The following is a 26,574-nucleotide window of genomic DNA, read 5'->3' on the forward strand; positions in this document are numbered from 1 at the left end:
GTTGTTCCGGAACAAACAAAAGCGCGCTGTTCGTAGGGCGCACAGAGGAGAGAGAGAGGTCGCCGCAGACGAAGCAAACACAAGGCGCCCATTGGCCAAACGGCGCGCTGCAGACGACACCGACAAAGGCGCCATTGCGTCCGTTTTAGTACGCCGCGGCGGCGGCGAGTGCTCCGGGGGTAAACAGCGAAGATAAATAAAGTTCGCCCGAGCATGCCGCCATAAAAAAGCGCCGCCATTGTGGACAACCGAAAAGGGGGGAACCCTGTACACGCCGACGAGCCCAGGCAGCGGATAATGGCCCGCGAAAACTTGAAAAAGGTTTACTCGGAGGAGCGCCGGACGTATAAATAGCAGCACGAACGAAGACACGACCGGGGCTACGACCGACGAGGCTCCACTGTCGCAGGGTCTTTTTATTCCGTACAAGCTCGCACTCGTAAGCACTGTAGGCGACCGACCCAGCCTGCCGTGGTCGCTTATCCGAACAAAGTGGCTTTGCACGGCGGCAGTCAGCACAAAAGACACCGACCAAAAGCAACGGCCCAATCCTTGCGTACAGTACTCGTACGCGGGTATACAGCTTTGAAGTGGGCGCCTTGCCCGTAACCATGCAGTTACGACTGCTATGATTTTAAGCTGCAACTTCGGAACGTACTGCTGCCTTTGGTTTGCTGGAGTAGGTCCGCCGTAGCAAGAAAACATTTTTTCGTGGATTCTTCGGGATGGCGCAAGCATGCCCATGCATCGGAAACTACGAGTGGGTAAAAACAGGCTTCGGCAGGGTTCGTACAGGCTTCAAAAGCAAAAATTCAAGGGTTTTCAAGGACCAGAAAACACATTTTCAAGGTCCCCATCTAATGTTTTATCTGGGATTATTTATAACTTTTTCAACACAATGCAGTTTTTTTTTATTGCACAATACCTAAGCACACTAGTGCACATTCAGATAGGCGCTAACGGGTTTGTGAATGCTCCCCCAGCTTTATTTTTTTATTGCATGGTTGGTATTTAGAGGTCTTTCTTTTTTCTTGTGTGTTTTTCTGAGCCTCTTTGATTTCAAAACTTCTTTAATGTTGCCTGCTTTGTCGGCAAGAGTACCAGCCGAAATTAAATCAGCAAGTGTTGCTGCAAGGCAGGACGAACTAAAGTGTGCTAAACACACGTCCACCATTTGCACGTAAGAGCAAACGCAGGTACACACGCAATGAGCGAGCGTCCACAGACTAGATGGAAGATGCAAGATAGAGAACAGAAGCCGGCTTTCACTGGATTGTATTATGACATTGATTGGATTGAGAAGTGCCTGCTCCCAATGTTGTCTCGTAATAATGAAAATCCACCGAACTTGTAATTTCACACAATACACAGAAACTTAATCGTTACAATGTTTCTTTACATTTGTTAACACCTAAAATCCACGACAAACACTTTAAATTCTGGTAAAAATACAGGGCCATTGGTTCTCTCCACAAAAATCAAGGGTTTTGAAGGACCATTTAAAAATTCCAGGACTTTCCAGGTCTTGAAATTGACACTTCTAAATTTAAGGGTTTTCAAGGACCTATGCGAAACCTGTTCGGATTGACCGCAAAACTCTGTTCAATGCCGTAAGTGAGGGTAGAGCACCCTGGTTTCTATATAATCAGAAATCCGTAGGCGAGTATTGCACATTCTGTTTTCTTGGGATAGGTAAACTTTGCGACGCAATTCAGGCCACAAAGCGAGGCGCGTGCTTCAATCGTGGCCGCTAACGCAGCTCGTTGACGCAAGATAAGTAAACGCCGGATACCCTGCGGCATACGAACAGGAACGTCACCGGACTTTCGGCGTCATTTGCAGCGAAGCGAGAAATGCTACGCCATTTTTTGCAACATTTAGAACAGGCTCCTTTTTGAAGTTTTTTTTAACCGTATGTTGAAAAAAAAAACTGTATAAAGAAACCAGGTTGCGTTAGGGTAGTTGACGATCCCACCCACAACAGGGGTCGACAACGCTTCAAGAAGCTCTCCCACCCAGCGTACCCGCGGGACAGCTCGGTCACGTGACAGTTGGAAGTATTGGAAGCCGCGGAGGAAGTATCCCACATAAGCACGGATGGGCAGCAGAAAACTTCACACAAGCGAACACACAACGGCTGCAGAGGCCAAAATGCGACCACCGAATTGATTCATCCGCGACATTTTCGCGTCCCCGTCATGGGAACGACCGCCACGCGCGCACGAACGAGCCCGCGGTATGGCCAAAGAGGACGGCGAGGAGGGGGCGGCCAAAGGAACCACCACTCCAAAGCGCGCGCGCCTCGCAAGAGACGCTGCGGTGCCGTCGGTTCTCGCTGTGTGGTCGGCGCGGAACACCAGACGACAAGAGAGAGCAGCCGCACCCGGCTTATCTTAATGGGGGCTCCGTTTTTAAGCCGCCACGCAGCCCCCCGACATGCCCCGACCCCAGAAAAGGGAGGGAGAGGCAGAAGCAAGGCAGCAACACCTCCTCATCCCCGGAGAAGCTTCTTTTCGGACTCCTCCCGGTCGTTGCGAGTGGTTCGACACGCGTTGCCTCCCGCGTCTCCTCTCAACCGCAGGACCAGCACCGGATGCGGTGGCGACGGACCCCCGCTTTCGGAAGCGACCGCGGAACAAATCCCCTCCGCAACCCTTTACTCCTCCGCGCCGCCTATTTGCATCCGCGCACGCTGACCTCCCGCCGCCAGAGGAGCAGGGAGGGGGGCCCAAGAGGCCAGCCGGTGCCAGCAGCAATCAATGCGGCGTCTTTTACGCTTTTACACGATGCCGATTTCCCGCGCCTCTTGCCCGGGGGTGGGGGGACGGAGAGGGAAACCACGCACCTGCCTTTCACCGGGGAACACATTCAACCTGAACAGACCGGTGTCGTAAGTCACCCGGTTGGGAGTGAGTTACGTCCTAAACGGAGACGAGGAAGCCAGAAGGGGATTCACCCGCGGACGTGCACGACAAGCTTCCCGCACCACCACCAAGGCGATCAAAGCAACGCGCCTCACTTTCCAAAGACCGATCGGCATGGGCTCTCTCTAGCAGGCGGTGCAACATGGGACGAAAGAAAAAATAAAAATTAAGCCCATTCCACCCTGCGAATGTGGATAACCAGCGGAACAGTATATAGCGCCCGGGGGCGAAGGGGGGGGGGGGGGGGGTGTACACGTATCCGTTTGTTGTACAGAGCCGCGGCACAGCACCGGGCAGCAAGGAATCCTTGCGCTAACTCTGAACGCTGCCAAGGCTAGGGTAACAGTAGGCTAGCTGTAGTTTAAATTTCATTTTACTTGAATCTTACCAAACCTACTTCTTTCCAACTTAAGCTATATATATACATATATATATAAGCTTCTTAATCTACTTCAATTCACCACCTTTTTCAACCAAACCAATTTCAAACCATTCTGATCCGTCTGAATCTACCTCAATTAATCCTAGTTCACTTTAAATTATCTTATTCCGCACTGAATGCCCTAAATCAATCTTAAACAACAATCGTTTACCTTAATCCTATATAATTAAACACACTTTGTTCTACCATGTACCTTTTTAATCCATTGTTTCTCTTAACCCACCTTAATTCATCTGAATATAAGTTTAATCAATAGTATTCCACCTCAATTTCCCTAATTCTACCACAGTTCACCTTAATCTACCTCAATTTAGAATATCTTATTTCACCATAGATAACCTACGGCGCAACTTTCGCCCCCTTGACATCCAACCGTGACCCTCCCGGCAATCTTAATCCACCCTAGCCTATCCTAACCTATTTTAATCCAACTTAATCCTAATCTACCTCACCCATCCTAAACCCCAATACACGTTAATTTAAAACGAATCATCCCAAATTATCTTATTCGTCTTAAGAATTTTACACATCTCATTACACCGTAAACACCCTTTCGACCCATCGAAAGGCTTTTCGCCTTACTGTTTTGCTTCGCCTCCTCGCAGAGGGCACAGGGAGTTATGAGGAACGGACATAAATGATCTATGGGAGGGTATACAAATACAGAGCTCTCCGATGTTAAAGGGAAAGAAGCGCAGTGTAGGTAATGTTGGGAAAACTCCCAGTTAAGCCTCTTGTTTCTTCGAAGCGCAAAATAAGACTTCTAACCCGACACAACGTCAGGATTGATCATTGACCGCGGAGTGGCAAATGTACTGCAGCCGCATTAACTTCATATTACCGCCGTCCAGATCCGAAGAGCGCGCCTCGCAGCAAGAATGCGCGCGAAGCAGCAGCAGCAGCAGCGAGAGGAGACCGCCGGCTTCCTTCCTGGTGGGGCCATTAATTAGGCGCTCCCCCGCCGGGCCCAGCAACATCCGAAGCCGCGGAGGCCGAGGCCGGCCAACGGCGCCCCCAGCACGCACGCACAGTCCGTAGGAACGGGGGGGGGGGGGGGGGGGATGCTTAATTACCCCGCTCGCACCTCCCCTCCCGGCCGTCATTAGGGATTAACGACGACGCACGGCGCTAAATCTCCTCCCTGGTCCGAGAGGGCGCCGGCTCCATGGTCGCGGAGGAGCCACCTTGCCGACATCGAGTTCACCACTGCAGTCCTTTTGAGGGAGAAGAACAGCGCGGCCGTCAAACTGCCATTGCAACGCCCTCTTTGTGAACCTTTTCGACAGAACTCTGTCTGGTTGGGCTAAACTTGAGGAAGAGGCAAATACACCAACAAACATCAACCAAGGGCTCGGTTGGTGTATTTGCCTAGAGTGTACTAGAATTCTAGTACACTATAATTTGCCTCAAATACGCCAAGCACTTGATTGGTGTATTTGCCTCTTCCTCAACGCCTTCTTTGCTCAGCTCGCGGAGGTGTGAACGGGTGGTGGTGAAAACATTTATTGATCATTTGTTAGCCGAAGAGCAGCCTCTATGAGTGGGGTCCTCAGTCCAGGACTCCAATGGCGGACGCTATCCGGCGGGCCCGCTCGATCAGCCGTTGTTGGTCTTGCGGGGCAGTGCTGGACAGAGCAGCCTCCCAAGAGGAGAGGGTTGGGATGCGTATAGGGGTGAGCCCGTCTGGTGGACGCGGACACTCCCATACAGAGTGGTAGAGGGTGGGAGTGGGGCTCTGGCAAGCTGTTGAGGGTTGTCGAGGCTGGTAAAGCTCAAGGGGCCTTGGACTAGGACTCCTCCCCACTGCTTTTTTGCAGCCAGAGGCCACTCTCCAGCCTCTTCATGAGCCATGCCAAGGACAAAAGGACATGCCTGCCCGGTACAGGAGGGAACGCTCGCTGAAGCGCGGCTATATGCTAGAGTGTACTAGAAGGATCGGGTACACTCTACCTAGACGGTGGCGCCAGATTTCCCTCTAATATATGTAAGTACGAAACTCTATGCCACGTCCGAGACGCGTGTTTGCTGTGCACGCCGCGAGGTCTCGGCGGGGGTTTTGACCTGTCCGCTGGTCGAAACGAGCACAAACGGAAGCGGCACGCCTGACCACTCCGGAAGAAACGAGAAGTGTTCGGGTCTGGGTAACGCATTGTTATCGGCGATCACATCGGCGCTGATGCCCGCCGACGCACGCCGTGGCGGTCCTCAAGTTGCTGCTACTTTTCAAAAAATCTTAGCAAGAAAAAAAAAAAAAACACTTGTCATTTTGATTGCTTTCCTTTGGTATCAATTCGAAGAAAGTTCCTTTCACGAGCGAGCGACTAATGTTCTGCAAAAAAAAAAAAAAAAAGGTGCAAATGCCGAGAAAGCCAAATGCCGAGTTCCACTTTAATCTACCTTAACCTATTTGCAAGTTACCTTAATCTACCTTAACCCATCTTAACATATCTGATTCTTTTAATAGGCATTATCCTAAGTTACCTTATTCTTATAAACATTCCACTAAATTTTATGTAAATACATAAAAGTATAGATATTAGACTTCTTGAACAGCTGATCGTTAAAACACCGACGGAATAAAACAGCAGCGTTGCGCTTCGCATACATGATCAGCTGTGCCGTCCCCGCACCGGGTCATCGCTACCCGAGGATTCAGCAGAACGCTGAATTCGCAAGCCAACCCAACCACGACAATACGTCAGGGCGACTAACTACACGGAGTGCCAGCAATGGATGTCAACTGCGCGTTCAAGAAATAAACCGTCGGTCCGCAGCTGAGACGCGAGGGTTTCGAGACGTTAGAACCGTTTAGACAGCAAGAGATCTCGAGGGGCGATCAACGACAGCCGTGAGTGCGTGAGTGAGTGATTCATTGGTAAAGTGGAAAAGAAGTGGACTGGGGATATTTTGAACTCGTTTGGGAGTTCACCAGCGTACAACCTGCGCGTGGACGATCCGAAAAAGCCGCAGCGCAACCATCTGTCCAAAAGCAGCTCGTGTCGAGCGAGGGCCGGCTGCGCGCTGACCGTTCAGGCACCTACAGGGCGCAGGCACGCGTAAGGAATGCACAACTTTCCGAGCCGGTGAGCAAAAGGCTTCAGAGAGCGCTCCCCACTGCTTCTTTCTAAGGCCCCTGTATTTCTTTCAAAGCCACGTCGTCGGCGCTGCTGCAAAGGCGTCTTCCCGAGTGCCGCAGCAGGCGAGACGAGCGCGTTCCGCCCCTGCAGCAATCACGCGCAACTAATGCGCGCCCGGAGAACTCTGCGGCCCGCTCTCCGAGACCATCCTACACTGGCTGGCTGGAAGGAAGACCCTCTGCGCCGCTGTACGGGGACAAAGGAACGCCACGACAACCGCTCCGGTCGGGCAAGCCACGCTGGCAACACGCACAAACATTCGTACAATATTCCCTATGGTTTTGTGCCTTTTAAATGCAGAGCATTTCAGTAACTCACGGTGTCACCCGCGTTGACGTCCGTAGTCGTAGTCCGCACCCCTCCCCCTACACTATATAAAAAAAAAATACTATCCGGCGCCTGGTTTCGATCCCTCGACCCTGCGTGCGGAACGCAATGTACATGGTGCTCTACCCACTGCGCCACAAAGCCGACACAGAATGGGAGGCTACGAACGCGCCTTATATCCTTGGCTCATTCAAACTACGTCAAGAAGCTGCTGATACAACGCATTCACTACCACCAACTCCCCAAACACTAAACGTTAACGCAATACACCCACCTCCTATGCGACGCATTTACTCGAGTCCCCCTCGCGGGGAGATGGGCCCAATTTTTTTCGCGACTCTGTGTTTTGGTTTTGTTTGTGTTTTTCCTTTTTTTACGGGTGAACCCATCCCGGTTGCCGCCCGTTACAAAAGGTAAAGCCGCATCCACATCCACCCACATGCTTGTGCATGTGCAAGCGACCGGTGGCGAAATTCCCCGGCGTGCCGGCAAGCGCCATGAACAGTGCAGATTGAGGCAGACGTCGATTTCGTTCGCTTTTACGCGTGAACACTGGCTGGGCACCCATCACGGTGGCCGCCCGTTACAAAGGGTAGAGCCACGTCCACACGTCTTCTTTTGGAATGCGAGACATCCTTTAGCTACCATGAGCGCGATCTGTCTGACCTACGCGACATTAGAGAGGGTCAGCCAGCCGATTTGTAGGGGGCATATGCTCTCTACCCCAAATGGAAGGGCATCACTTGGGCCACCTTGAACCGAACCGGTTTCCATGATAGGGCCAGTTATCTTCGTGATGTTCTTTTCCCGGGTATCCTCAACCGACAAACTCAGCCTCCGATACAAAACTGTACATTTATTTACAGCCCGGCGGGCGACTAAAAAACAGTACTCGCGCGGAGCCCGAGGACGACGACGGGCCGCGCTCTCCTGCGCCCGGACCGCGTCTCTCTGTCTCATCTTCCCTTCCTCCGGCCGCTGAGGGCCGGGGAAGAAGGAAAAGCCAGTCGTCTTCGTCGGTGGCCATCCCATGTGGTGGCGGTTAGGACCTCCGGTGCGAGCAGGCGCGGCCTTTGTCGGAATGCGCGGCGTTCGAAAGCGCCGCGCAACGTGCTTTCCATTTCCGCGCTGCTCGCCCCAGGGCCCGCGCCAGTTCGTGCGTCGAAGCGCCCGACAGGGCCCTAAGAACGTTTACAAGCGGAATTTTTACATACAACAGCCATAAGTACGCTTCCAAAAGGATTGCTGGCAACCGCGACAGACAGCCAACGCAGCAACATATTTTTGAGACGAAAAAAGGCATTTAAAAGCATGTCCCAAGCTAAAACAATAAATTGCAGTCTTTCCTTTTCCGTTATGCGGTTTTCGAACCACGCATAGAAACCAAGGAGGAAGTGTCTCGTTTAGGGCGACACAAGTTTAGTGCCAAATTAAAATGATTTGCGCCAATTTATTCATACATTCCTTGCGGTCACCCCAGTATATAAGCGCTGGCTTTCGTATGATCTGGAGGACGCAGACTCGGCAAAAATCGGTAGTCCGTCCCTTAACCAAACAAACCCAAGCTGCGGGTGTACGGTGCGGGTGTTTCCTCCATATTAACAGCGAGCCAACAAAAGCAGTCGGCACTGGCGTCGATGATCGCGCTGTAAACCGTTTTTAAAACCCGATTTTGAGCCGCTAGTCGTGTCAGATGAGAAAGGGCTCCGCAAGCGACCACTACCCGCAGAAGCGGAGGAGATCGTCGAGAGGAAACGGCGTTGCGCACCCACCCACGACGGACGATCTCAGACAACGGCACCAGAAGCACGCGGTGCCAACCGTTCGCGACATGGCAGTGCCATCCACCACGTCTTCACCAGGGGAGTATAGAGCGCACACCGTGCACCAAGTACGTCTCGTAATTTGCACAGACCGCTTGTAGCGATTCTAGCAAGACAGCACGGGCCAAACAAAAGTGTGCACTTAAATTCAGACGTAACGTAGGCAACGAGGGCCTCCAACATTTTTTTAGGTGAGAGGGAGGGGGCAGGTATACTTTGAAGGGGGATATATACTGCGCACGAGAACGTACAGAGCGCGCTTCACAGCTAACATGGCAAAGACCTGTGCGCTCTGCGATTCTGCAAGAGACGACGGAGCACGTGGCGGTGGCATGTCCGGGTATTTGCCCGTACTTCGTCGCTGTCGTTTGCACTTTGGTTCAGGACGGCTCCCGGGAGCTGCAAAGGCGACAGGCGCGGCCACAGCCACTACGAAACGGTGGTTGGAGTTTACGGGGCAACACGGGGAAGTTCAACGGAGTGCTTGGGTTTCATTTTGTGCAACAGCAGCGTTCTTTCGTTCTTGGTTTTATTTTTTGGGCTATGCCACGCCTCTAGGCGTTGGCGACCCGTTTTTAAGGGAATAGCCACCATCACCATCATCAGCTTGTACGGGGAACTGCTTCCGTCGAGAGTAGAAACTAGGCTTAGCCTTCCGAAGTGCCGCTTCTTGCCGTACACATGCATCGGAGGCGTAGGGTCGTTGCTGTTGATTCAGCAATGACGTCGAAAATTCAAACAAGCACCGGTTCATCGCTTCGCTTTTGTAATGTCCATGTAGGATCCGTGCGTCTGCTCCGTCCCGTCTTGCTTGACGCGTACAACGCACGGCGTCGCTGATACCCTAGTTGGAAACCTCGAAACAAAGCGAACGGTGGTTCGCGATATGTCAGGCAGATTGTACGAAACCGGCTCCGCACGAAGAAACCCGTCATGCGTGTTGAAACGCGTACACCCCAGTGCCGTGTGAAGATGATTCAGTTAAAACCTTCTGAGTCTGAAGAACACTCCCAATACACGGTTTTTTTTTTTCATCTTTCTGTTCAACCCTCCCGCCAGGCACGAGACACGGCTGCGACACCAATAGCGGCCAAAGAAAGGTACGGCTGGGAGTCGAGAAGTCTTTCCAGGCGGGCGTTATCGAGGCGGCGGGGACAGAGCAAAGCCGTAAATACGAGCCTCATCGGCGACAGATGAGCAGACACACGCGTCCACAAAACACGGGCACCGAGATAGAAAGGAGGCGCCGGGGGGAGGCAGACAGAGGTGCAATAAATAGCAATAAATAATCGCCCCCGGTCAAAAGAGGGACGAGGCAACGGCGGCGACGAATTCGCCACACCGCGCACAAAGATTGCGGTTGTGTTCTCCGCTGCGCCCCCCCTCCCACTTGGAAAAGGGCGGCCGCGCAGCGCACGAAAGAGGCGCTGAAGACATCAAAGTAGCCCTGGCCTACCCGCGAGCAGCTCCAAAAGCACCAAACACACACCGCACGCACGCGCTCTCCTCCGCCGAGCTCAAAGAGAAGCCCTTCTTTTTTGCTCACAGTTCTAGGGGGGAAGGGGGGGGGGGGGGGATAAAGCGGCGGCGGCGGCATGCCATTTCCCGCACAGCCGCCAGCGAGCCCAGAATGGGGCTCGCTCCAAAGGAAGCGAGGTCGTAAAGAAGCAGCGCCTAGCCCGTTCTCAAAGAGCGGGCAGGGCAAAGCGCCCCCTCCCCCTCCTTCTTCGCCTCACTCGTAAAACACGCAGCCGAAACCTTCCCCTTCTTCTTTTTGGGAACCCCGGACGGTCGGACTCCAGCAGCGGTCAGCGGCGGAAGAGGAGGCGGCGCCTCTCATCTTCCGGGCAAGAAAAGCGCCTCCTCGCCCCTTACAACCGGTCCGCAGCCGGACACGCCGCCTGCCATGTCAGGTGCGAAGGAAGCCAAAGGCCCGCTGCTGCTGCTGCCCCTCGAAGAAGGTGCGAAAATCGGGCGAGGAGGAAGGTCGTCGCTCGGGAGAAGAAACAACGCCACGCACGCGCAAGCCGCGCAGTGCGCGATCCGCGGAAGGGGCGCCACAACGGGAAAGTCGGTCAAGCTACCTCAACTTCAGCAAAAGGGAAATTTGGGCCAGTTGGTTCGGAGTCATGATAAACAGCGCAGAGAACGAGACGGGGAGCAGAAAGACACGGGACGAGCGCTGGCTCCTCGTCTCGTTCCCTGCGCTGCTTATCATGATACCTCAACTTCGTCAAGCCAGGCCTGGACAACACTCGTGGGCTCGACCCGTGGACATTTGTCGAGGACACGAGCGGCCAAGCCGAGCGAACGCCATTGCAAGAGCGAGCCGCCCCGACCAGGGTGCATAGCGGGCAAACAGATTTGTCCGCGCTGAGAAGCACGGTTCTCCGGCCGAACTGCCCAATAGTCTACTTTCAAGCTGACAGTTTGTATGCCGCCGTCAGTTTAACGTTCATGACGGAGCTAGGCGCTAGCGCAGAAAGCACACTGCCCTGTTTATATCGCGCTTTACGCGTGGCTGCCGAAACGCGCCGATGGAACGTGGCAGACGAACCTCTTGACGGAAAATGGCGGCTATCCTTTCCCCGGGAAAGGATAGCCGAAATGCGAAAATGAACCTGCCGACTGAGGTTCAGCAAGCAAGCAAGCAGACGCACACTTCCAACGGTGCGGGTAGCTTCCATCCACTACTGGGTTAATACGTCTGCAAGGGCCTGGGGCTGCCGACCCTCTACAACTGTCTCTTCCCCCATCTCCTGCCTGGATACCACATGCGGGAACAAACCAGGGGCGCTTTACTCGATAGCAAACAGCTCTACCAACATACTTCTGGTCAATGTGGCCCCAACCAGGGTCCCCGTGTCTTCAAGAACATCGTCACTGGCAGGATTCCAACTATGCAACGACCGCCCCACTTCCTTGTCTATTTCTCCGCGATATCACATCAGGAATTCAATCTAGATACACAAAAGCCACAGCACAGTGGTTACAGATAAACACAGACCATAAAGAATTAGTCTTCTGGGATTCATGCCAGCTCACGAACATCGCGTATAAAACTAGCCTCTGAACCGGAGGAACCAGGGGTCTATCGCCAGCACAGACAAAATTACGATTTTGCGAACTTGGCCCGAAGGAGCCCAACGCAAAAACGTGAAGACTGGCTGGGTACAGCTAACACCATTTCAAGCCCGCACGATCGAAACAATGTTTTACCATGCGCCAAGTTCTTCATCTTCAACTTCGACGAACGAGAGTAGAGAGAGGCAAATCTTCCACTCGGACTTGAGGAATGCAGGAGTAATACTGTTACTCATCGGTTGACAAAAGCCGCGCACGCACTGTAATAATACCAGCAGTCATCACTCGGGTATTCAACCTTCCAGCAGCAGCAATCAGTGTCTGATTAAGCGCCAACAGCTCAGGGCACAAAACACCCAATCCAGTCCAATCCAATGCAAGAAACAAAGGGCACTATTGCATACTGCAACACGCAAACTGGTGGTGCTAGCACAGGGCTCAAGGAACCAGACTGAATTTCGAAGAATATGCCGAACAATGCGCGACCCCAGATACCTGCACACGGGCTATAGAAAACGGGATATACCACAGAAAAAACCCAGAACCACTTTGACGAAACGAATTACGGGCGTCATCGAAGGTTGCGAATGCCGGGAGAGCAAGGACAACGCCTGTTTAAACTGTTTGACTGCGATAAGTCAATTACAAAGGCCAAGACGCTGCAAACCACTTCCCGTACGATGCGGCTCATCTTCAAGGTCACGCCAGCAGCCACGTTGCAAATGAAGAGCGTTCAGAACTAGCAAGGCATGCATGCACCCAGAACCGAAAAAAAAAGAAAAAAAAAGGAGTGGCTGCAGGAGAAGGCCTTGGGTTGTGCGAAGGAGCTCCAGAGTTCACCACAAGACTTCCGGCACAGCCCTACCACCCAAGCGCGCTTCCGGTCGTGCCCCGAGTTTGGATAGGTGCTTCATTCACACACCGACAAGCCCAAGCCGAGATCCCCACTCACAGTTAGGCTGTAACAGGTCTTCTTTGAAAGCGACTAATTATATCTGCAAGCCTAGACAGGGAGAGCCCGTCTCGAGGACCCCGTCGTTATGAGGGTCGCGAGGCCATCACAGCGCAAGTCTGTTTAGTACAGGGCGAAAAGCCGATGAAAGGACTTTTTAGTACCAACTACCGCTACTAAAACTGTCCGCTGACGGTCAGCCCATGCATAATGCGGTATACAACGCTTGAGAAACCACACACACGACTGCTCGGGCAGGCCACCAGGTGGTGCTCCAGGGGCCCTAACGATAAGGCCTTAACCTAACGAGACCCTTTGTATCGCAGCGATACAAAGGGTCTCGCACGCTGGGAGAGGGAAAGTCAACAAAAAAAGACCCGTCCTATACCTTCGCGCCACCAAAAACCGAAAAAACAAAAAGCGCGAGTTCAAAGCTCACGTGCAAGCGATACCACATATGGTCACCAGTGAAATATGGGCGAGAAAGCTTCGGGCCAAAATGTAATCCCAAAGGCACGGAACTCATCCCACAGCGACCACGGCCTCGAAGTAATAACTAGCCGTTGGCCCCTCACCAACCATGCGATGGTCAAGATTGGAGATTCAATCAACTCTTCTTGGCCCACCTTTCTGCCTCGTGCACCCCTTTCGGTGGCACAGTGCCTGCCTTTAGCAGCCTACCGTGTTTTAACGGTTTCTTTGTGCCGAAACGTGGCGCATGTCTACATACAACCCCCACGACGGATGATGGTATCAACACCTCTTCCACGCTGAACCGGGAAATGCCAGAGGCTGATAGTATGGGAAACGGAATAGTGAAAGGAGTTCTCCCCCCTCGTTGAAGTGGATCTTATCAGCTCTAGTTACTACCTTATGCAGATACCGAAGCTGGTAAATGGTTGGGCGCCTTTTTGCAGATACTGCCCTTTTGCAGGTACTGGCGCGCAAGGAACCCTGAGCTAAAAAACTATGCGCCACGCTTAACGTTTTAAATGTTCCGCTGTTCGAGCGATTCCGGCAAGAGCCCGGGAATGCTTAGATGAATGGCTTGCACGAGGTCACACGCCCTTTCCGCACACCTTCGGTGAAGCACCAACACAGAACAGGGAGGATTTTAGAGAAGCAAAGGTCTAGCTTTGCCTGTAGTGCCAGAAAAAGCGTAGTGGCGGCGTCGTGAACTACCCAGTACGCCCGCTTGATGGCGCTGTAAACACGGCTTTGTAAACATGGCGGATGCTTTTTGCACAGGCCGCTTGAGCTCCTTAATAACATGGCTGCCCTCGCACGGCGGCCGCCGGCTCGCTGCTCCACGGCCGGACTCGACTCTCCTCCTCCCGCGCGCGAAAGGGGCGTCGAGTCCGGCCGTGGCTGCTCCTGCTGGCTCCTGGCTGGCACGCTGGTCGCGTGTTTACTTGCGCCGCGCTAGTGAAGTGATGTTACGCCAGGTGACCAGATGGCCTCGACTGGCACAGACCACAGTGAGCAGCAAGTGAGAACAAATCGTTTATTGACATCCGCAAGTTTACAGAGGCCAGGACATCATTTCATTTCGATCGCTGCAATTGTACGTCGCTTTCGTGACAACATTTTTTTTTTTGCCATAACAACTCGTTCACTTGCGCTAAGATTTCGAACGAAAGGCACAAATGAAGTATTGACGGCGACAACGGTTTCCTTTGCACCGTCTTTCTAGCGGAGTGCATAACACTCACCTTCTGTTGGAAGAATCGAATATTCTGGCCTCGACAGCTGCCTTCCGATACGGAATTTCCCACATTTGTCATTCCACAAGCACTCAATTCCCGTGTTTTGCCAGTCCTCTCAACAACTGATGGACGCAAAAGCACATAACAGCAATAACAGTCACGAAACCGGTGCTCCGCGCACATTGAAACGGTCGGCCGTTGCAGCGGTTTCAATTTGAATTGGCGGCTTTGTGGTTGCGAATTCAGAAACGAGGTGGTGCACCAGTCGGCTGTTCGTAAAAAGTTGCGTACATTTTTGCTCAACGGATGTTTGATGCGGAACTTGTTAATAGTATTTTTAAATAACACATTGTAAGCGAACTGTGTGGGCTCTTTGAGTCACGGAATGAATGTTTTGTATTCTATACCAAAAGTAACATTTTGCCTGCGCCGTCTGGTGGGCTTGATGGTCGAAAACAGCGCTTTAGGTTGGTCACGTGGGGCGTCGATTTTTACGCCGCCTATAGGGAAGACAGGGAACGTCCAAGCTTGAGAGGCCTGGCACCAACGTCACGTCCCTCACCAGGGGTCGCAGGTCGCCCACCGCGCTGTTTCCTCGAGCCTAGCACACGCACCGCGAACGGGAGCGCGCGCGAAAGGGACGGGCAATCAATGGAGCAGAATCCGGCCCAAATGCCGCGTTCCCCGCTATGGTCTCCACCACCTGACTTGAAAGGAGAGAACCGAACTTGTTCTTTTCGCCGAACCGCTGCCACGTGTCATCAAATCGCGGGCCCTCCGCCAGTTTTCCCCGAACACCGCGCGCTCTTCGGACTCAACGCAAACAAACAAACGAAGACGTGGTGCGTAAAGTGGTGCGAAAAGGGCCCGACGGAGCGGAGGGGAAAAGGAAAGAACACAAGACGGGCGTAATGATAGAGCAAAGCCAGCTTCCGCTCAGAGACAAATTCCTCCAGGAGCGGCTCCGACTCGAGGAGCCCGCAACGGGGAGGACTTCATCATCATCCTGCGCACAGCGGGACCCGTGGCGCAGATGAGGGGGGTTCAGCCGCCGTTGGCACCCCTCCTCTCCCAAAATTACGGGGTGCCTGCCCGCTCCTGCCCCCTCTCTCGGCAGGGAGTGGAGAGGGGGACGCCCTTCGCGCCACGCGGATGCGTGTATTTTCGCCAGCTGGGCCGCTGCTCCTCGAAGATCGCACAAGGCGAGGCCGGAGCGCAACGGTCGGGAGCCGCCCACGCGTGGCACCGGACGGACGCCGCCGCCGGCACGTCCTCGGTCCACGACGGGCCAACACCCGATCCGCGCAAGCGGGCGAGCAGCATTACCACCTCAGAGAAACAGGTCACACCGAGCTCAATGCAGTGCCGGGATTCCGCTAACCGGACACGTCTTCAACGCTTTTGTAGTTTCCAGGCCCCGTTCGCCCATGCCTAGCGCCGGCCCTACAAGGCTAACTAAAACCTGCTCCACACTCCTAGAGCGGACGGAGCGACCTCCACGCATGACACGCATATTGTACAAGACTGAACGTGTGTTACTGGATCCACAAATCGAGTACAGTAGGCATCAATAATTCCCAGCCAGCCACCTAGCTTAGGCTGCTGGAGCACTGCATAAAGCATGGACACACTATTTGCCTGGTGGAGGATGAGGGGCCAATATCAGCAATTCTGGTTTCCTTGCAGGCCAGCATGCATTTGTGCCATGCAAGGAAAGCACCGGGCAGGTCAGTGTGCAGACTCACCTCTTCAAGCTGTTTGGCAGCATCAAAGTTGTCTGTGGTGAATGGCAGCTGGTCGTAGATGCCCTGCAGAACAAAAGGACAAGACCTGAGCACTGTGCTGAGCAAGGAGACCATCAGCAGCGTCAACCCACCCTGTCTTCAGCACAGACACACCGAAGCCCTTGCCAAGTGCCCCAGTAACATTCCCAGTGCTGAATACGAAAATGCTGCTTCTGTATGCTGGCCACCATCCACAGTGAGCACCCATGTAGGATGTCTAGCCTCTGCACACAAGATATAGTGTACTCGAAGGGAGAAATGTGTCATTCAGGATTGATTAGGGGGGGGGGGGGGGGGGGGTCCCCTTCTGCGATGAAAATTTCTGCTGAGGAACTCCTCTTGTAATCAGCGCCCCTTGCGGCCGCTGCTTACCAGCTGGTTTCAGAAGTTTTGTTTGTTAAATTAATCCTTATGTACTGCCCTAAATAGTGTTATTTCTTTATTTCATGATATAAAGGTTTATAAAACCCGTCAAATAACTGTTTAGCTGCAACAGGAGTTCTCCGGAGAACGCCTGCGCTCCATACATTTTTTTCGTCACAAAAGGGACTCGCGCTCTCCATTGGTCTTTCCCCCGAACGACACACCCCTACCTTCTGTACACTGTAACCAAGACAAACTGCGCAGCAGTCTTCTCGGTCCTGAGCTGAACGTAAATTCGCATGCGGCTTCAGGCAACAGCTCAGCTGCTAAACCACCTTTTAACCACACCTGTCTTGCAATTGCTTCACCGGTTTCCTCGGCACAGCATGTTTGTCGCAGCAGTGGGTGCAAAACCTCAGCGCTATAACCTGCCCCTGCACACTGGTCATTTTACTGCGGCGCATGTAATGCACAACTCTTGAGGTTCAAATTGTAACACACACAAACACCACAATCAGAGTAGAAGTTACGTTTTGTCCGTTTCCCTGCTTTGTCTCCAACAATGCACGTTTAGATGCACAATGGACTAAATGATGAGCTTATAAATAGCAGACCGGCTTAAAATTCTCCCAGCCCCATAACGTCACAATATACAACTGGTAGCAATTTTACGGATATAAATTTCATGCAAGTAAAAAAACGTCTCTATGCGCCATTTCGAACACATTAACAATGTTTAGTGCCCCATCAAGAAGCAAACTTTGTCCCATTTTCACGCATTGAAGATAAATGGCGACGTACAGGAAATATTCCTACACATTATACAAGGACTTCCCACAAGAATCAAGTACAGGAAAACCTTGCTAGTACGTACCAACTCAAATCACAGTTTGAAGGTAAGCCTGAACTCTGTTATAACTGGTCAAGTAGTACAACTGTTAGCATGCAGTATTTTCGCGATGTGCATTGGTGAACTTTAGCCTTCCTGAAGATTCCATCGCTCCACTTTCAGACGAGGTTGGACGCAGCAGATCACTTTGCAGACAGACTTGAAATGAAGGTAGCAGCCACTACAGCACTGATTTGATTGGCATATTGAAGCCCAGAACCGCCTGCAAAGCTTCACTCTTCACGTACCGTGCCAGTAAAGCACTGGATAATACGAGAAGGCATCCAGGGCAGAACATCCGCCCATTTCTGCTGCAAACGCGTTTCAAATTTCCCGGGAAGCGTTGTTTGCGTGTTTTTCATAACTGTGAGAGACCATGAATTCAGCTCAGACGTATAACTGCTTCATATCTGTGCTACATGAACGCCTCATTTATTTGTCTCAAATGCTTCCATGGCATGCGTGTCCTTATACATGTTTCTAGGATGGCTTTTGTGCTGGCTCATGTCTGGCCACTGCGAGATATTTCTTGTAAATGCAGTTAGCAAAACAAGCAACAAATAAATAATTTATCTGAATTTCTGTTCCACTATCAACACACTAATTGGGTTAAAAGTACGCAGTAATACCTGTGCCACATGTACATGAAAAATGGCATTAAGTGTTTAAGGCCTTAAGGTACCGAATGATGTTATTTGGATGGGCCGTGCTACACACGAAAATGCGAAGGCATTAAATGTGTTAGGCATGATGGTGATATGAGCAAACGAGGACTTCACTCACATTTTAGAAATTTTTAACATCGAGAAAAACGTCTTGCAAGGGTTAAAAATGTTTTTTTATGAAAGAAAATGCTACGAGAAACCGTGTTTTCTAAAAAATGGTGTGAGCCATTTCTAAAAGTGGCTTCAGCAGCTGCCGTCGCCGGCCAGCAGTAGCCAAATCCGAAAAATTCAAAACGACGACTGACATGATGTTTTGCCTTTTGCCGCTGTTTAAAGAACTTCATCTTCTTCACTTCACCACCAAGAGTGCACGAAAAATCGCCTTATTTCAAAGTTCAGCTACGTTTCCGCGTCAACATTCTGGTGCTGAGGGTTTCGTTTTTATTTGGTGCTCATCGCGTTCGAGAGTACGCAGATTTAAGGTGTTCATGAAGGCAAATGAGTTGTGCAGAACTCCTTAAACCAAAAATGACATTAGAGCGATTAGATTTTTTCATGCAGCAGTGAATTATTGGCAATAAAACTTAAGGCATTAAGCACTTAATGTCATTTTTCCGTGTACGTGTGGCACGGGTATAATATGCACTTCTGGTGCTTACACCTTACTGCACAAATATAAAGTTTACAGAGCACTCCGGGGTAAAAAATAAAAAGAACTTCATGATCATTGGCCATCTGGGTGAAACAAGTGGCATAAAGAACAGGTTAAGGGTGTACATGGCCTGTGTACAAATGCAACTAGACACCCCTAGACACTGAGGTATGCGATGAAGAAATTTGAAAGAGATGGAGGGAGAGAGAGAGAGAGAGGGCAAGGAATAGATCCATCTGATGAAAAAAAAAAAAAGAAGCGACCAGTGACCTGAAAACATTGTAAGGGGCCTTCACACTGGCTGACGTAACAGGCAGCACCGTATGTTTCCTTTCGCACTCCACTGCTGTGATATTTATTGTGCCACATACGTCCACCGCAGGACAGAAACCTCTCCCATAAGACTTTCAATCGCTTCCAGCCTGGTCGGTACTAATTCACTCCTCGCCTTAAATGCTTTTACCCCTCCACCCAGTTATCCGCACTCCCTAATTCCTCCTCTCGCCCTTCACTGGCCACTCTGTGACGGCCAGTCAGTTGCCAATCCAATTCCACTTCCCTCTCCAAATGTGAGCTAGGATGCCTTTCCACAATAGTTTGTTCCCTGACCCAAAACACCTGTTTCTTGCCCCTAAGAATACTCCAATCATTCCTCTTTCCAAGGCTCAATTGGCTCATCTGAGTTTTATTTCAGGGTGCTTAGTGAGGTGCCAAGTTTTTGCCTCTTAAGTCATCGTTGGAGTACACACTCGTTGCATACCTTTCTTTATAGTGACAGAGGGGCACACTGTTCATCACTGCCTTGCCATGAATTTAAACGTAACTTCGTATACTTTTTGTCACTGTACAAATTAGAACTGAGTTCACAGGGTTGGACTATTTCCCCAGTGCACTCTCCAAAACAGCACCACTGTATGCCCAGATACATATTAATGTGCTGAGTTAGTCCAATTGGAGGGCACTAGTTCGAATCCCGGCCGCTTTTCTGATGGAGGCGAAAAGAGAAAATGCCCGTGTGTTTAAGATTTAAGCTCACGTTAAAGATACCCAGGAGGTCAAAATTGATCCGGAACCCTCCACTATGGCGCACCTCATCGCCTGTGAAGTGTCGGTGAGTTATAGCTGTGCTAAGCGAGTGTTGGAGAGGACAACTGAGTCCCATGGCCTTCGAAATTTCAAATGCCATTCCAAGTGGAAGAAGTTCCGCCGATTTGCACGACAATTTTCAAAGGCAGTTGAAAGAAGTTTCCGCATTCACCGGCCATGTTTTGGTGTTGCCACTGCTCCCCAGTTTTGTTCCCATAAAGTTACCAAAAAATTTAAGCAGTTAAAATGGACGAAAAAAAAAAACGCATATATTAGTGATAAAATTGGTTATACCCTACATACACGATCAAAACATGAGCAACGTAGGCAGACTTTTTTTTTCTTTTTTTTGCACCGCCGCTGTTGGGAGTACCAAGCTCGTAAATAATTATTTTTGTAAATACAGCATGCAGGAACTGCATGCAAGAGTACAAGCGCTCGCGTTTTAAAAGCCTTTTAAGATTCCCAAAGGTCGGTTGTCGTGCTCCTTTGACTCAAATGGCATTTATTTCAATCAGAGGCATTTGAAAAACGTCGTGCAGCAGCTCAGAGGTGGCATTTGAGTCAAATGACATTCCCCTCAAATGCTTTCGAAATGTCTGCGTAGCACGGGTATTAAACCCCACAATCAATCAAGTTGGGGCCAATTGATTTAGTATGCGACATTTTACAACTGTGCACGCCACAAAGACAAAGGAACAGACTCGATACGTCGACTGACACACTTCAGAGTGCTTGATCCACTAGGAATAAAGCTGACTAAAGTGCTAATTTGGCTTTTCCATTAGGTAGCCCTTGTAGTGGGTCCATGTGCAGGACCGTGTTGAAGCCAGGAAAAATGTGCATGCTTCGTAAGCGTGCATCAGTCCTTTTGGGAATATTGGTTCTCCACTGGTGCTCCGTTTGCACCCTCTGCTTGTGTTGACACAATGCATGCAAAGAAATCGTACCTCTTTAAATGATTTTAAAATGCAGTTTCCAGTTCAAAGCTCGTGCAGCCTCGTTTATCTGCCTCTGTTGTTCTTTGATGCACTGACCATTTAAGATGAGTACACTTAGCGTGGCAGTGCAAAATGTAAAACCCAGCGAGGCATTCTTAAGGACCAAGGTGCAACGCCGCGTTGTAACTAGTCATAAATGTTTGTTTTGTCAAATGCAAATACAGGCAGTTTACAATAAATAACCTGTGAGGCCTTACATCAATGTCAACGTATTAAACGTTAACAATCACATTTTCTTTCTTTACTTCTCGCTTTTAAAGCGACCATAGTTGTCTTTTTTAACATCTCCATCCCGTCCAGAGGCACCTGCTAGAAATTTCCTCCGTCAGCACCCACTGCGATATGAATCCAGGTGGATCTTTCGTGTGCTGTCTCACTAACATGACCAAGGCCTCGCTTCTTTTTCTAGCACCTTTTTCTTTATTTCTTTTTCGCTTCCAAGCACAGCGGGACAGGTCCCAGCACGACCACGGTCGGCAAACAGACGCTTTTTGTTCGATCGATGGAGCCCGGCAAGATACCTCAAGAGCGGCCGGGCTGATAAAGCCGCCAACTCGAACACCGCGGCAACGACAATACCGTTCGCACGCAGAACATCCAGTGCCAGAAATCCCTCTCCCTGAAAGCTCCTCCCGCTGCTCCGAGGCCCTTTAAACGGCGACAGCGAAACCACGAGCGCGTATTCCACGAGGTGCAAGCCACTTGTTAAATAATGAGGAAAAAAAAGAAAAAGAAACGGAACACGACACCCTAAAATCTATTCTCCGATGCGCCGGGAAATGTCACACAATCCCCCCGCAGGATAACGAAAAAGAAGAAAGCGCGCCGACAATAAACGAATGCTAATAAAAGCGACACCGAAAACTAAACTAAGGGAAAAAGGAAGGTAGCGGTTTTGTAAGCAACACCAGTTCCCCTAACAAGCAGAAATAATGAAATCACAAAGCGAGCCGGCGGCAGAACGTGGAAAACGTGACCGCCCGCGTCGAAGCAGCCTCGCCTCGCCAATCAATACGAGCCGCGGCGAAAGCACCAAAGGGCCGCGCAACAGACGCGAAAGACGAGCCGCGCAGGCGGCAGCGGCACGGGAGTAAAAATGACAGACACACGACGCGGCGGCACCGAGACACATCCGCGCCGTAAACAGTAATCGACTCCATTCAGGAAATTGCCGCCGCTGCCGGGTCGTTTGTCAGGTGCCGCGCGTGAAATGCCTCGGTGCGCTGAGTGAGGTAAGCTTAGCCATCCACCCGAGCACGTTCGAATGCAGTGGATTTCGCGGTGAATAAAATATCATCATCAAACGACACACACTGTGGGTGACACCCAATGCAAGCGCGTGCGTTTGTGTACGGAAGCTGGCGGCACGCGATGCCCGCTCAGGTGTTTCTGTTGTTGGTTTGTTTGTCACGCATCAGCAAATTTGGCAGCCTGACGCAAGTGTCGCGGGAGCACTCACCTGCATGGCAGTGACCCCGAGCTCCTCGTTGCTGATCTTCCGCAAGTGCGATCCCAGCGACCGAGCTTCCACTTGCAGGTAAATGCTGTCCGCGATCGCATCTTGCCTATCCCCGGTCGCACTTTCGGCAGCGGCCGAGAACTCCTTGGCGAGCGACGAGAGAAACAAATTGCTCTTGAGGAACTCGTGCACTCCGGAGCGGTTCGCAAACTTGCTGATGTTACCGAAGAGTTTGATCGAGGACTTCGCATCGCTGCCCGCACACATCACCGAGTCGCACACGGCGACGACTACCAAGCACAGAGCGGTCCGGAGACCCCGAATTTCGGAGGAACCCGCCGCCATGTTATGCGCTCGCGGAGGGGGTCAACAAACACGAAAACTGCAGTTCCCCGGCGGCGGTTCTGGCGAGGTCGGAGTCGTCGCGGCGACTTCGTCACGGAACCGTCGTCCGGCGTAGCCGATTCATCGTGCCAGGTAACCCACCAACATCACAATCGAGGCCCCGCGAGGTGACCAGCCCACCACAACACAAGTTCACACAAGACGCTCGTCTGCCACCGCATGTCCGACGCTGCCGCCGCCGTCTGCCATTAGTAGGCGGTGAAGGCAGAGCGCTGACATGATTGGTCAGCAATATTATCTAACTTAAAAATTATATTTTAACTAATAACTGACATCATAAAGTATTAAAAATATTTTAAGTATTTTAAGTAACAAAACAAACTAATATTTGTTTTTAAACTTTTAAAAAGCTATTTATTCACCGCTTTCCTGCAACTCAACATGGCGGCCCCCAGAAAGAGCAGGCGCCGTTGACGCCGTTATGTCACCGTGGGTCAAACGGAAGAGATGCAGTCACTGATGGTGCAAAGACAGCATGATTTCTGTGACTAATAAATATGCGCACCTGATGACTTGTAGCGTCCTTAGAGGTATATCTTTACGGATCAGGGCTTCCTCTTTGCATCGTGTACACGTAGGGCTAGGTTGTTTACAGGCGCGGCGATACTTGCGCACCGGAGAAGGTGAGCAGTTTCATTTAGACTCCCCGCCGCCCCTGACACCTGATAGCGCGGTAAATTTAGATCGCTTCATGTTCACAGAATAATTTTTGCAGGACGTCGGTGCGAAGGGCGGTACGAGTGGAAGGATCCGAAATCTGAGGACGAAATGTGAGTTCTCGGCGTAATCGATGGCGACGCACTTACTACGCCCTTTTGCGTTGCAGTGTGAACGTAACTTACATTCGGAAAGATGGGTCGAAGGTCCCGGTGCGTGGAAAAGTTGGCGACAACCTGCTGTATTTAGCCCACCGCTACGGCATTGAGATGGAAGGTATGAAGCACTGCTTGGAACGTGTGTAGCGAGTGCATTTGACACCTTTACGGGCACATTGAACATTCTTCGTTCGATCTGCTAGCTAAGTTGTTTCTTTTCTCTCAAGGGGCCTGCGAAGCTTCTCTTGCCTGCACTACCTGTCACGTTTATGTAAAGGCGGATTACCTGGACAAGCTCCCGGAAGCCGATGAAAAGTAATCTACTGTTTACCTCCGGTGGAATTTCCGGCAGCACACTGAGAACACACGGCTAATCCGTATTTTTTTCCCCGTTGGTAGGGAGGAGGACCTGTTGGATTTGGCGCCTTTTCTAAAGGAAAACTCCAGGCTGGGTAAGAAACCCTTCCAGCCTTTTGGCCAGAGCAAATTACGATGGTTTACATTTAATTCCACTACTTCGTTGACTAAGACAGCAGAGGTGATGGTTGTTTTAGGGGCCAGCTATTCGCATGCAGTGAAGGGGGCAATGAGTGATAATTAACAGTTAGTGTCTGGCACAATCCCCCGTGTCAATTGTGGCACCAGTGACCATTTTGTGTGTACAGGAGCCGTCAGAAGTAATTGGAACACGGGAGCTGTGGCCAAACCTTATCTCAGCACTGTGTAGCCTCACCGGAGGTAATTGAAAGGATCACAACACGCATGCGCGCCTGTAGAAGGCGATAGCCCATCTATACCTCTCAAACCACTTCTTTTAACCTCACTTCGAGGATTGTTCGCAGCATACTGGTCCCGGCGATGGCAGTGATATCAGATGCCCCTAAAAATACTTGGAAAAAAAAAAAAAAGATGTCACTGCTCACTCCCGTGATAGCGCTGCTTCTCCTGCAGCTTGCATGCGCTGAAAATGTGCGAAAGACGCTGCCAGATGTGCTTCGGCTACCAGCGCGCATGCTGCGAATAGTGCTCTTGGCCACGTTAAAAGAAGTGGTTTGACATGGGTTGTCACCGTCAGCAGGCGCGCATGTTCAGCTCCTGTCGTTTACCGCTGGTGCTGTCGCGGAGCGAACGACTCATTGCGGTTGCACCACCAGGTAACGGAGCTGTCAGACTCCTTGATGGAACGTCTCTTTAGTGGTGGTATGTGCCAGCTGATTCATCTTCTACAATTCACAACAGGTGCAGCTACATGGCACTGCTATGCAGTTCGGCCACTGCTCCCATGCTCCAATTCCTTCCGACAGCACCTGTACTTAGTGAATAAGTGAGCGAGTCACACCACGATTTCCTGGCAATGGAGAATCAGACATGCGATGTTGTGCTCAGTCGGAGAATGCCTCAGCCCCACGCAACTGTTTTTGACCTCATCTATGGAATGTGCACTGCGAATCCAGCCTAGAAAACACCAAAAGGGACGCCTGGTCCCTCACACACCGGATACTTTGCCATGTTCCTGGACCTTGACTTTACAGATGCCCCAAAAAGAAGGCATCTGGGGCGTTATTCTCGTGTTTGTCCGTTTTGAAAACGTCCGTTTCGCGTCCGTTTTATTGTGAAGTGCTTCCAGTTGTAGGCAGACTTTGGGTTGACTTTTGCGCAACTGTTCTTGTGAACACATATTAACCTAAACCTATTTTAAACTATCTTTTATGTGTTTGTTGCTCCGCCAGCGAACCAACAACAAGGCGACAAAAAATCATCTGCTATGAGAAGCCGTGGCTCACAGCTCTGCCGTGCTTGCATGGCGCCACATCTGGGTGTTCACTTTTAGCCAATCAGGGCTTGCTCAAAACGGACACTTTTGAAACGGACAAAACACGAGAATACCGCCCCTGGATTTTGGATTGCATTTGTAGCTATACCCATTTGAAGCTGGTTGAGGTTGACTATCCCCCGAGAGAACCCGCGAGCGTCCTGGGTGGTTGACGACGCTTTCCCCTCTCCAGGTTGCCAAATTGTGCTGACGAAGGACTTGGATGGCCTGGAGGTGACACTTCCAATGGCGACGCGCAACTTCTACGTCGACGGTCACGTCCCCCAGCCACACTGAGCAACGTCGCTTGTCCATGTAGTATACCAGCTGTATTGTATAGAGCTGAACATTAATTACATTATTCACGATCAAGAATTTGCTTACCCTTTCTGTATTCGACCCGTACTTGAGCAGCACCACGTGCTATCACTAACTTCATAAATTCACGCCATAAAAGTAATCTGATAAAAAGAGGAGCCATGATAAGAATGGCCGACTGTTTTCCTGCAACAATCACAGAATATCGGGCGAAAGCAGCGCGAATTTCTCCTTGTAAAGCATTGCCCAAAACAGAACTACAGGTATGTTCTACTGTGTGGGGATGTCACTTTTTGCTGGGCTTTAAAGTACAGGCACAGATTTTTTTGGGCTGTACACTTGTTTTAGTGCAGTAATTGATTGCTTGGTGTGTGCTGAAGCACACACCTCAGGCGGCGGTGTCAACACGTGCAGCAACAGCATACATCATACACACCCTCTTCTAAAACGTTGTCCAACTCACCGCTGCGCGTAGGATATGTATCACGTTTCTAGAATAACTGCAGCAACTGGTGGGTGTGTGTCAGATCTAAGGCCTAATGTCCTATGTTTAGACTTAACATTAGGCAGCCTTGAAGTTGAAGCCTTGAAGTCTTGCAACATGCCAAGCAACGTCATGCTCGTGTACGTCGAGACGTGGGTACCGGTTGGCGACCTTCATTGGACCTTCAAGCTTGACACTAGGCCTAGCGTTGCCCTCACCTTCCGTTGTACAGGGTGTTACGACGATAATTGAGAGAGAGAGAAGAAACATTTATTAGAGCAGACGGTGGTGGTTGAGCCGTCACTCGGTGGGGTGGGTTCACCTCAGTCCAGGTACCCTTGGGCCTTGGCTGCAGCCCTGGCACGGGTGACTAGAAAGATCTGGTAACCTTCAAAATTTCTTCGTGAGCGAACCACTGCTCGGTTCACACTCAAAATTCACACGA

The 26,574-nt window shown here is 51.0% G+C and overlaps 2 protein-coding genes across 2 annotated transcripts in view; one reads left to right on the top strand and one right to left on the bottom strand.

Annotated features, from left to right (window-relative positions):
• LOC144163075 (VWFA and cache domain-containing protein 1) overlaps nt 1-22,905 on the bottom strand; it is a 58,722-nt gene extending 35,817 nt beyond the window's left edge. The window contains exons 1-2 of the mRNA XM_077693873.1: nt 22,295-22,905; nt 16,141-16,203 (exon numbers count right to left, since the gene is read on the bottom strand). Coding sequence (XP_077549999.1) covers nt 16,141-16,203; nt 22,295-22,639 — 408 coding nt within the window. The 5' untranslated portion in view covers nt 22,640-22,905. The remainder of the gene's footprint in view (nt 1-16,140; nt 16,204-22,294) is intronic.
• Nucleotides 22,906-23,062: 157 nt separating this feature from the next.
• On the top strand, nt 23,063-25,702 carry Fdx1 (Adrenodoxin-like protein 1, mitochondrial Ferredoxin 1). Its single transcript, XM_077693880.1, has 6 exons — nt 23,063-23,322; nt 23,415-23,469; nt 23,526-23,632; nt 23,742-23,829; nt 23,914-23,966; nt 25,521-25,702. Exons 1-6 carry the CDS (start codon nt 23,175-23,177, stop codon nt 25,622-25,624), a joined length of 555 nt encoding a protein of 184 aa, XP_077550006.1. The 5' UTR covers nt 23,063-23,174; the 3' UTR covers nt 25,625-25,702.
• Nucleotides 25,703-26,574: the final 872 nt, after the last annotated feature.

The sequence above is a fragment of the Haemaphysalis longicornis genome, unplaced genomic scaffold (assembly GCF_048455015.1).
Source record: "Haemaphysalis longicornis isolate Haplotype H1 unplaced genomic scaffold, Haemaphysalis longicornis Haplotype H1 scaffold_12, whole genome shotgun sequence".
NCBI classification, from domain to species: Eukaryota; Metazoa; Arthropoda; class Arachnida; order Ixodida; family Ixodidae; genus Haemaphysalis; species Haemaphysalis longicornis.

Coding starts and splice junctions, on each gene's coding strand:
- Fdx1 (XM_077693880.1), top strand. CDS start 23,175: ATGATTTCTGTGACTAATAAATATGCGCACCTGATGACTTGTAGCGTC. Junction 23,323..23,414: donor ATACTTGCGCACCGGAGAAG/GTGAGCAGTTTC, acceptor TAATTTTTGCAG/GACGTCGGTGCGAAGGGCGG. Junction 23,633..23,741: donor CTACGGCATTGAGATGGAAG/GTATGAAGCACT, acceptor TTTTCTCTCAAG/GGGCCTGCGAAGCTTCTCTT.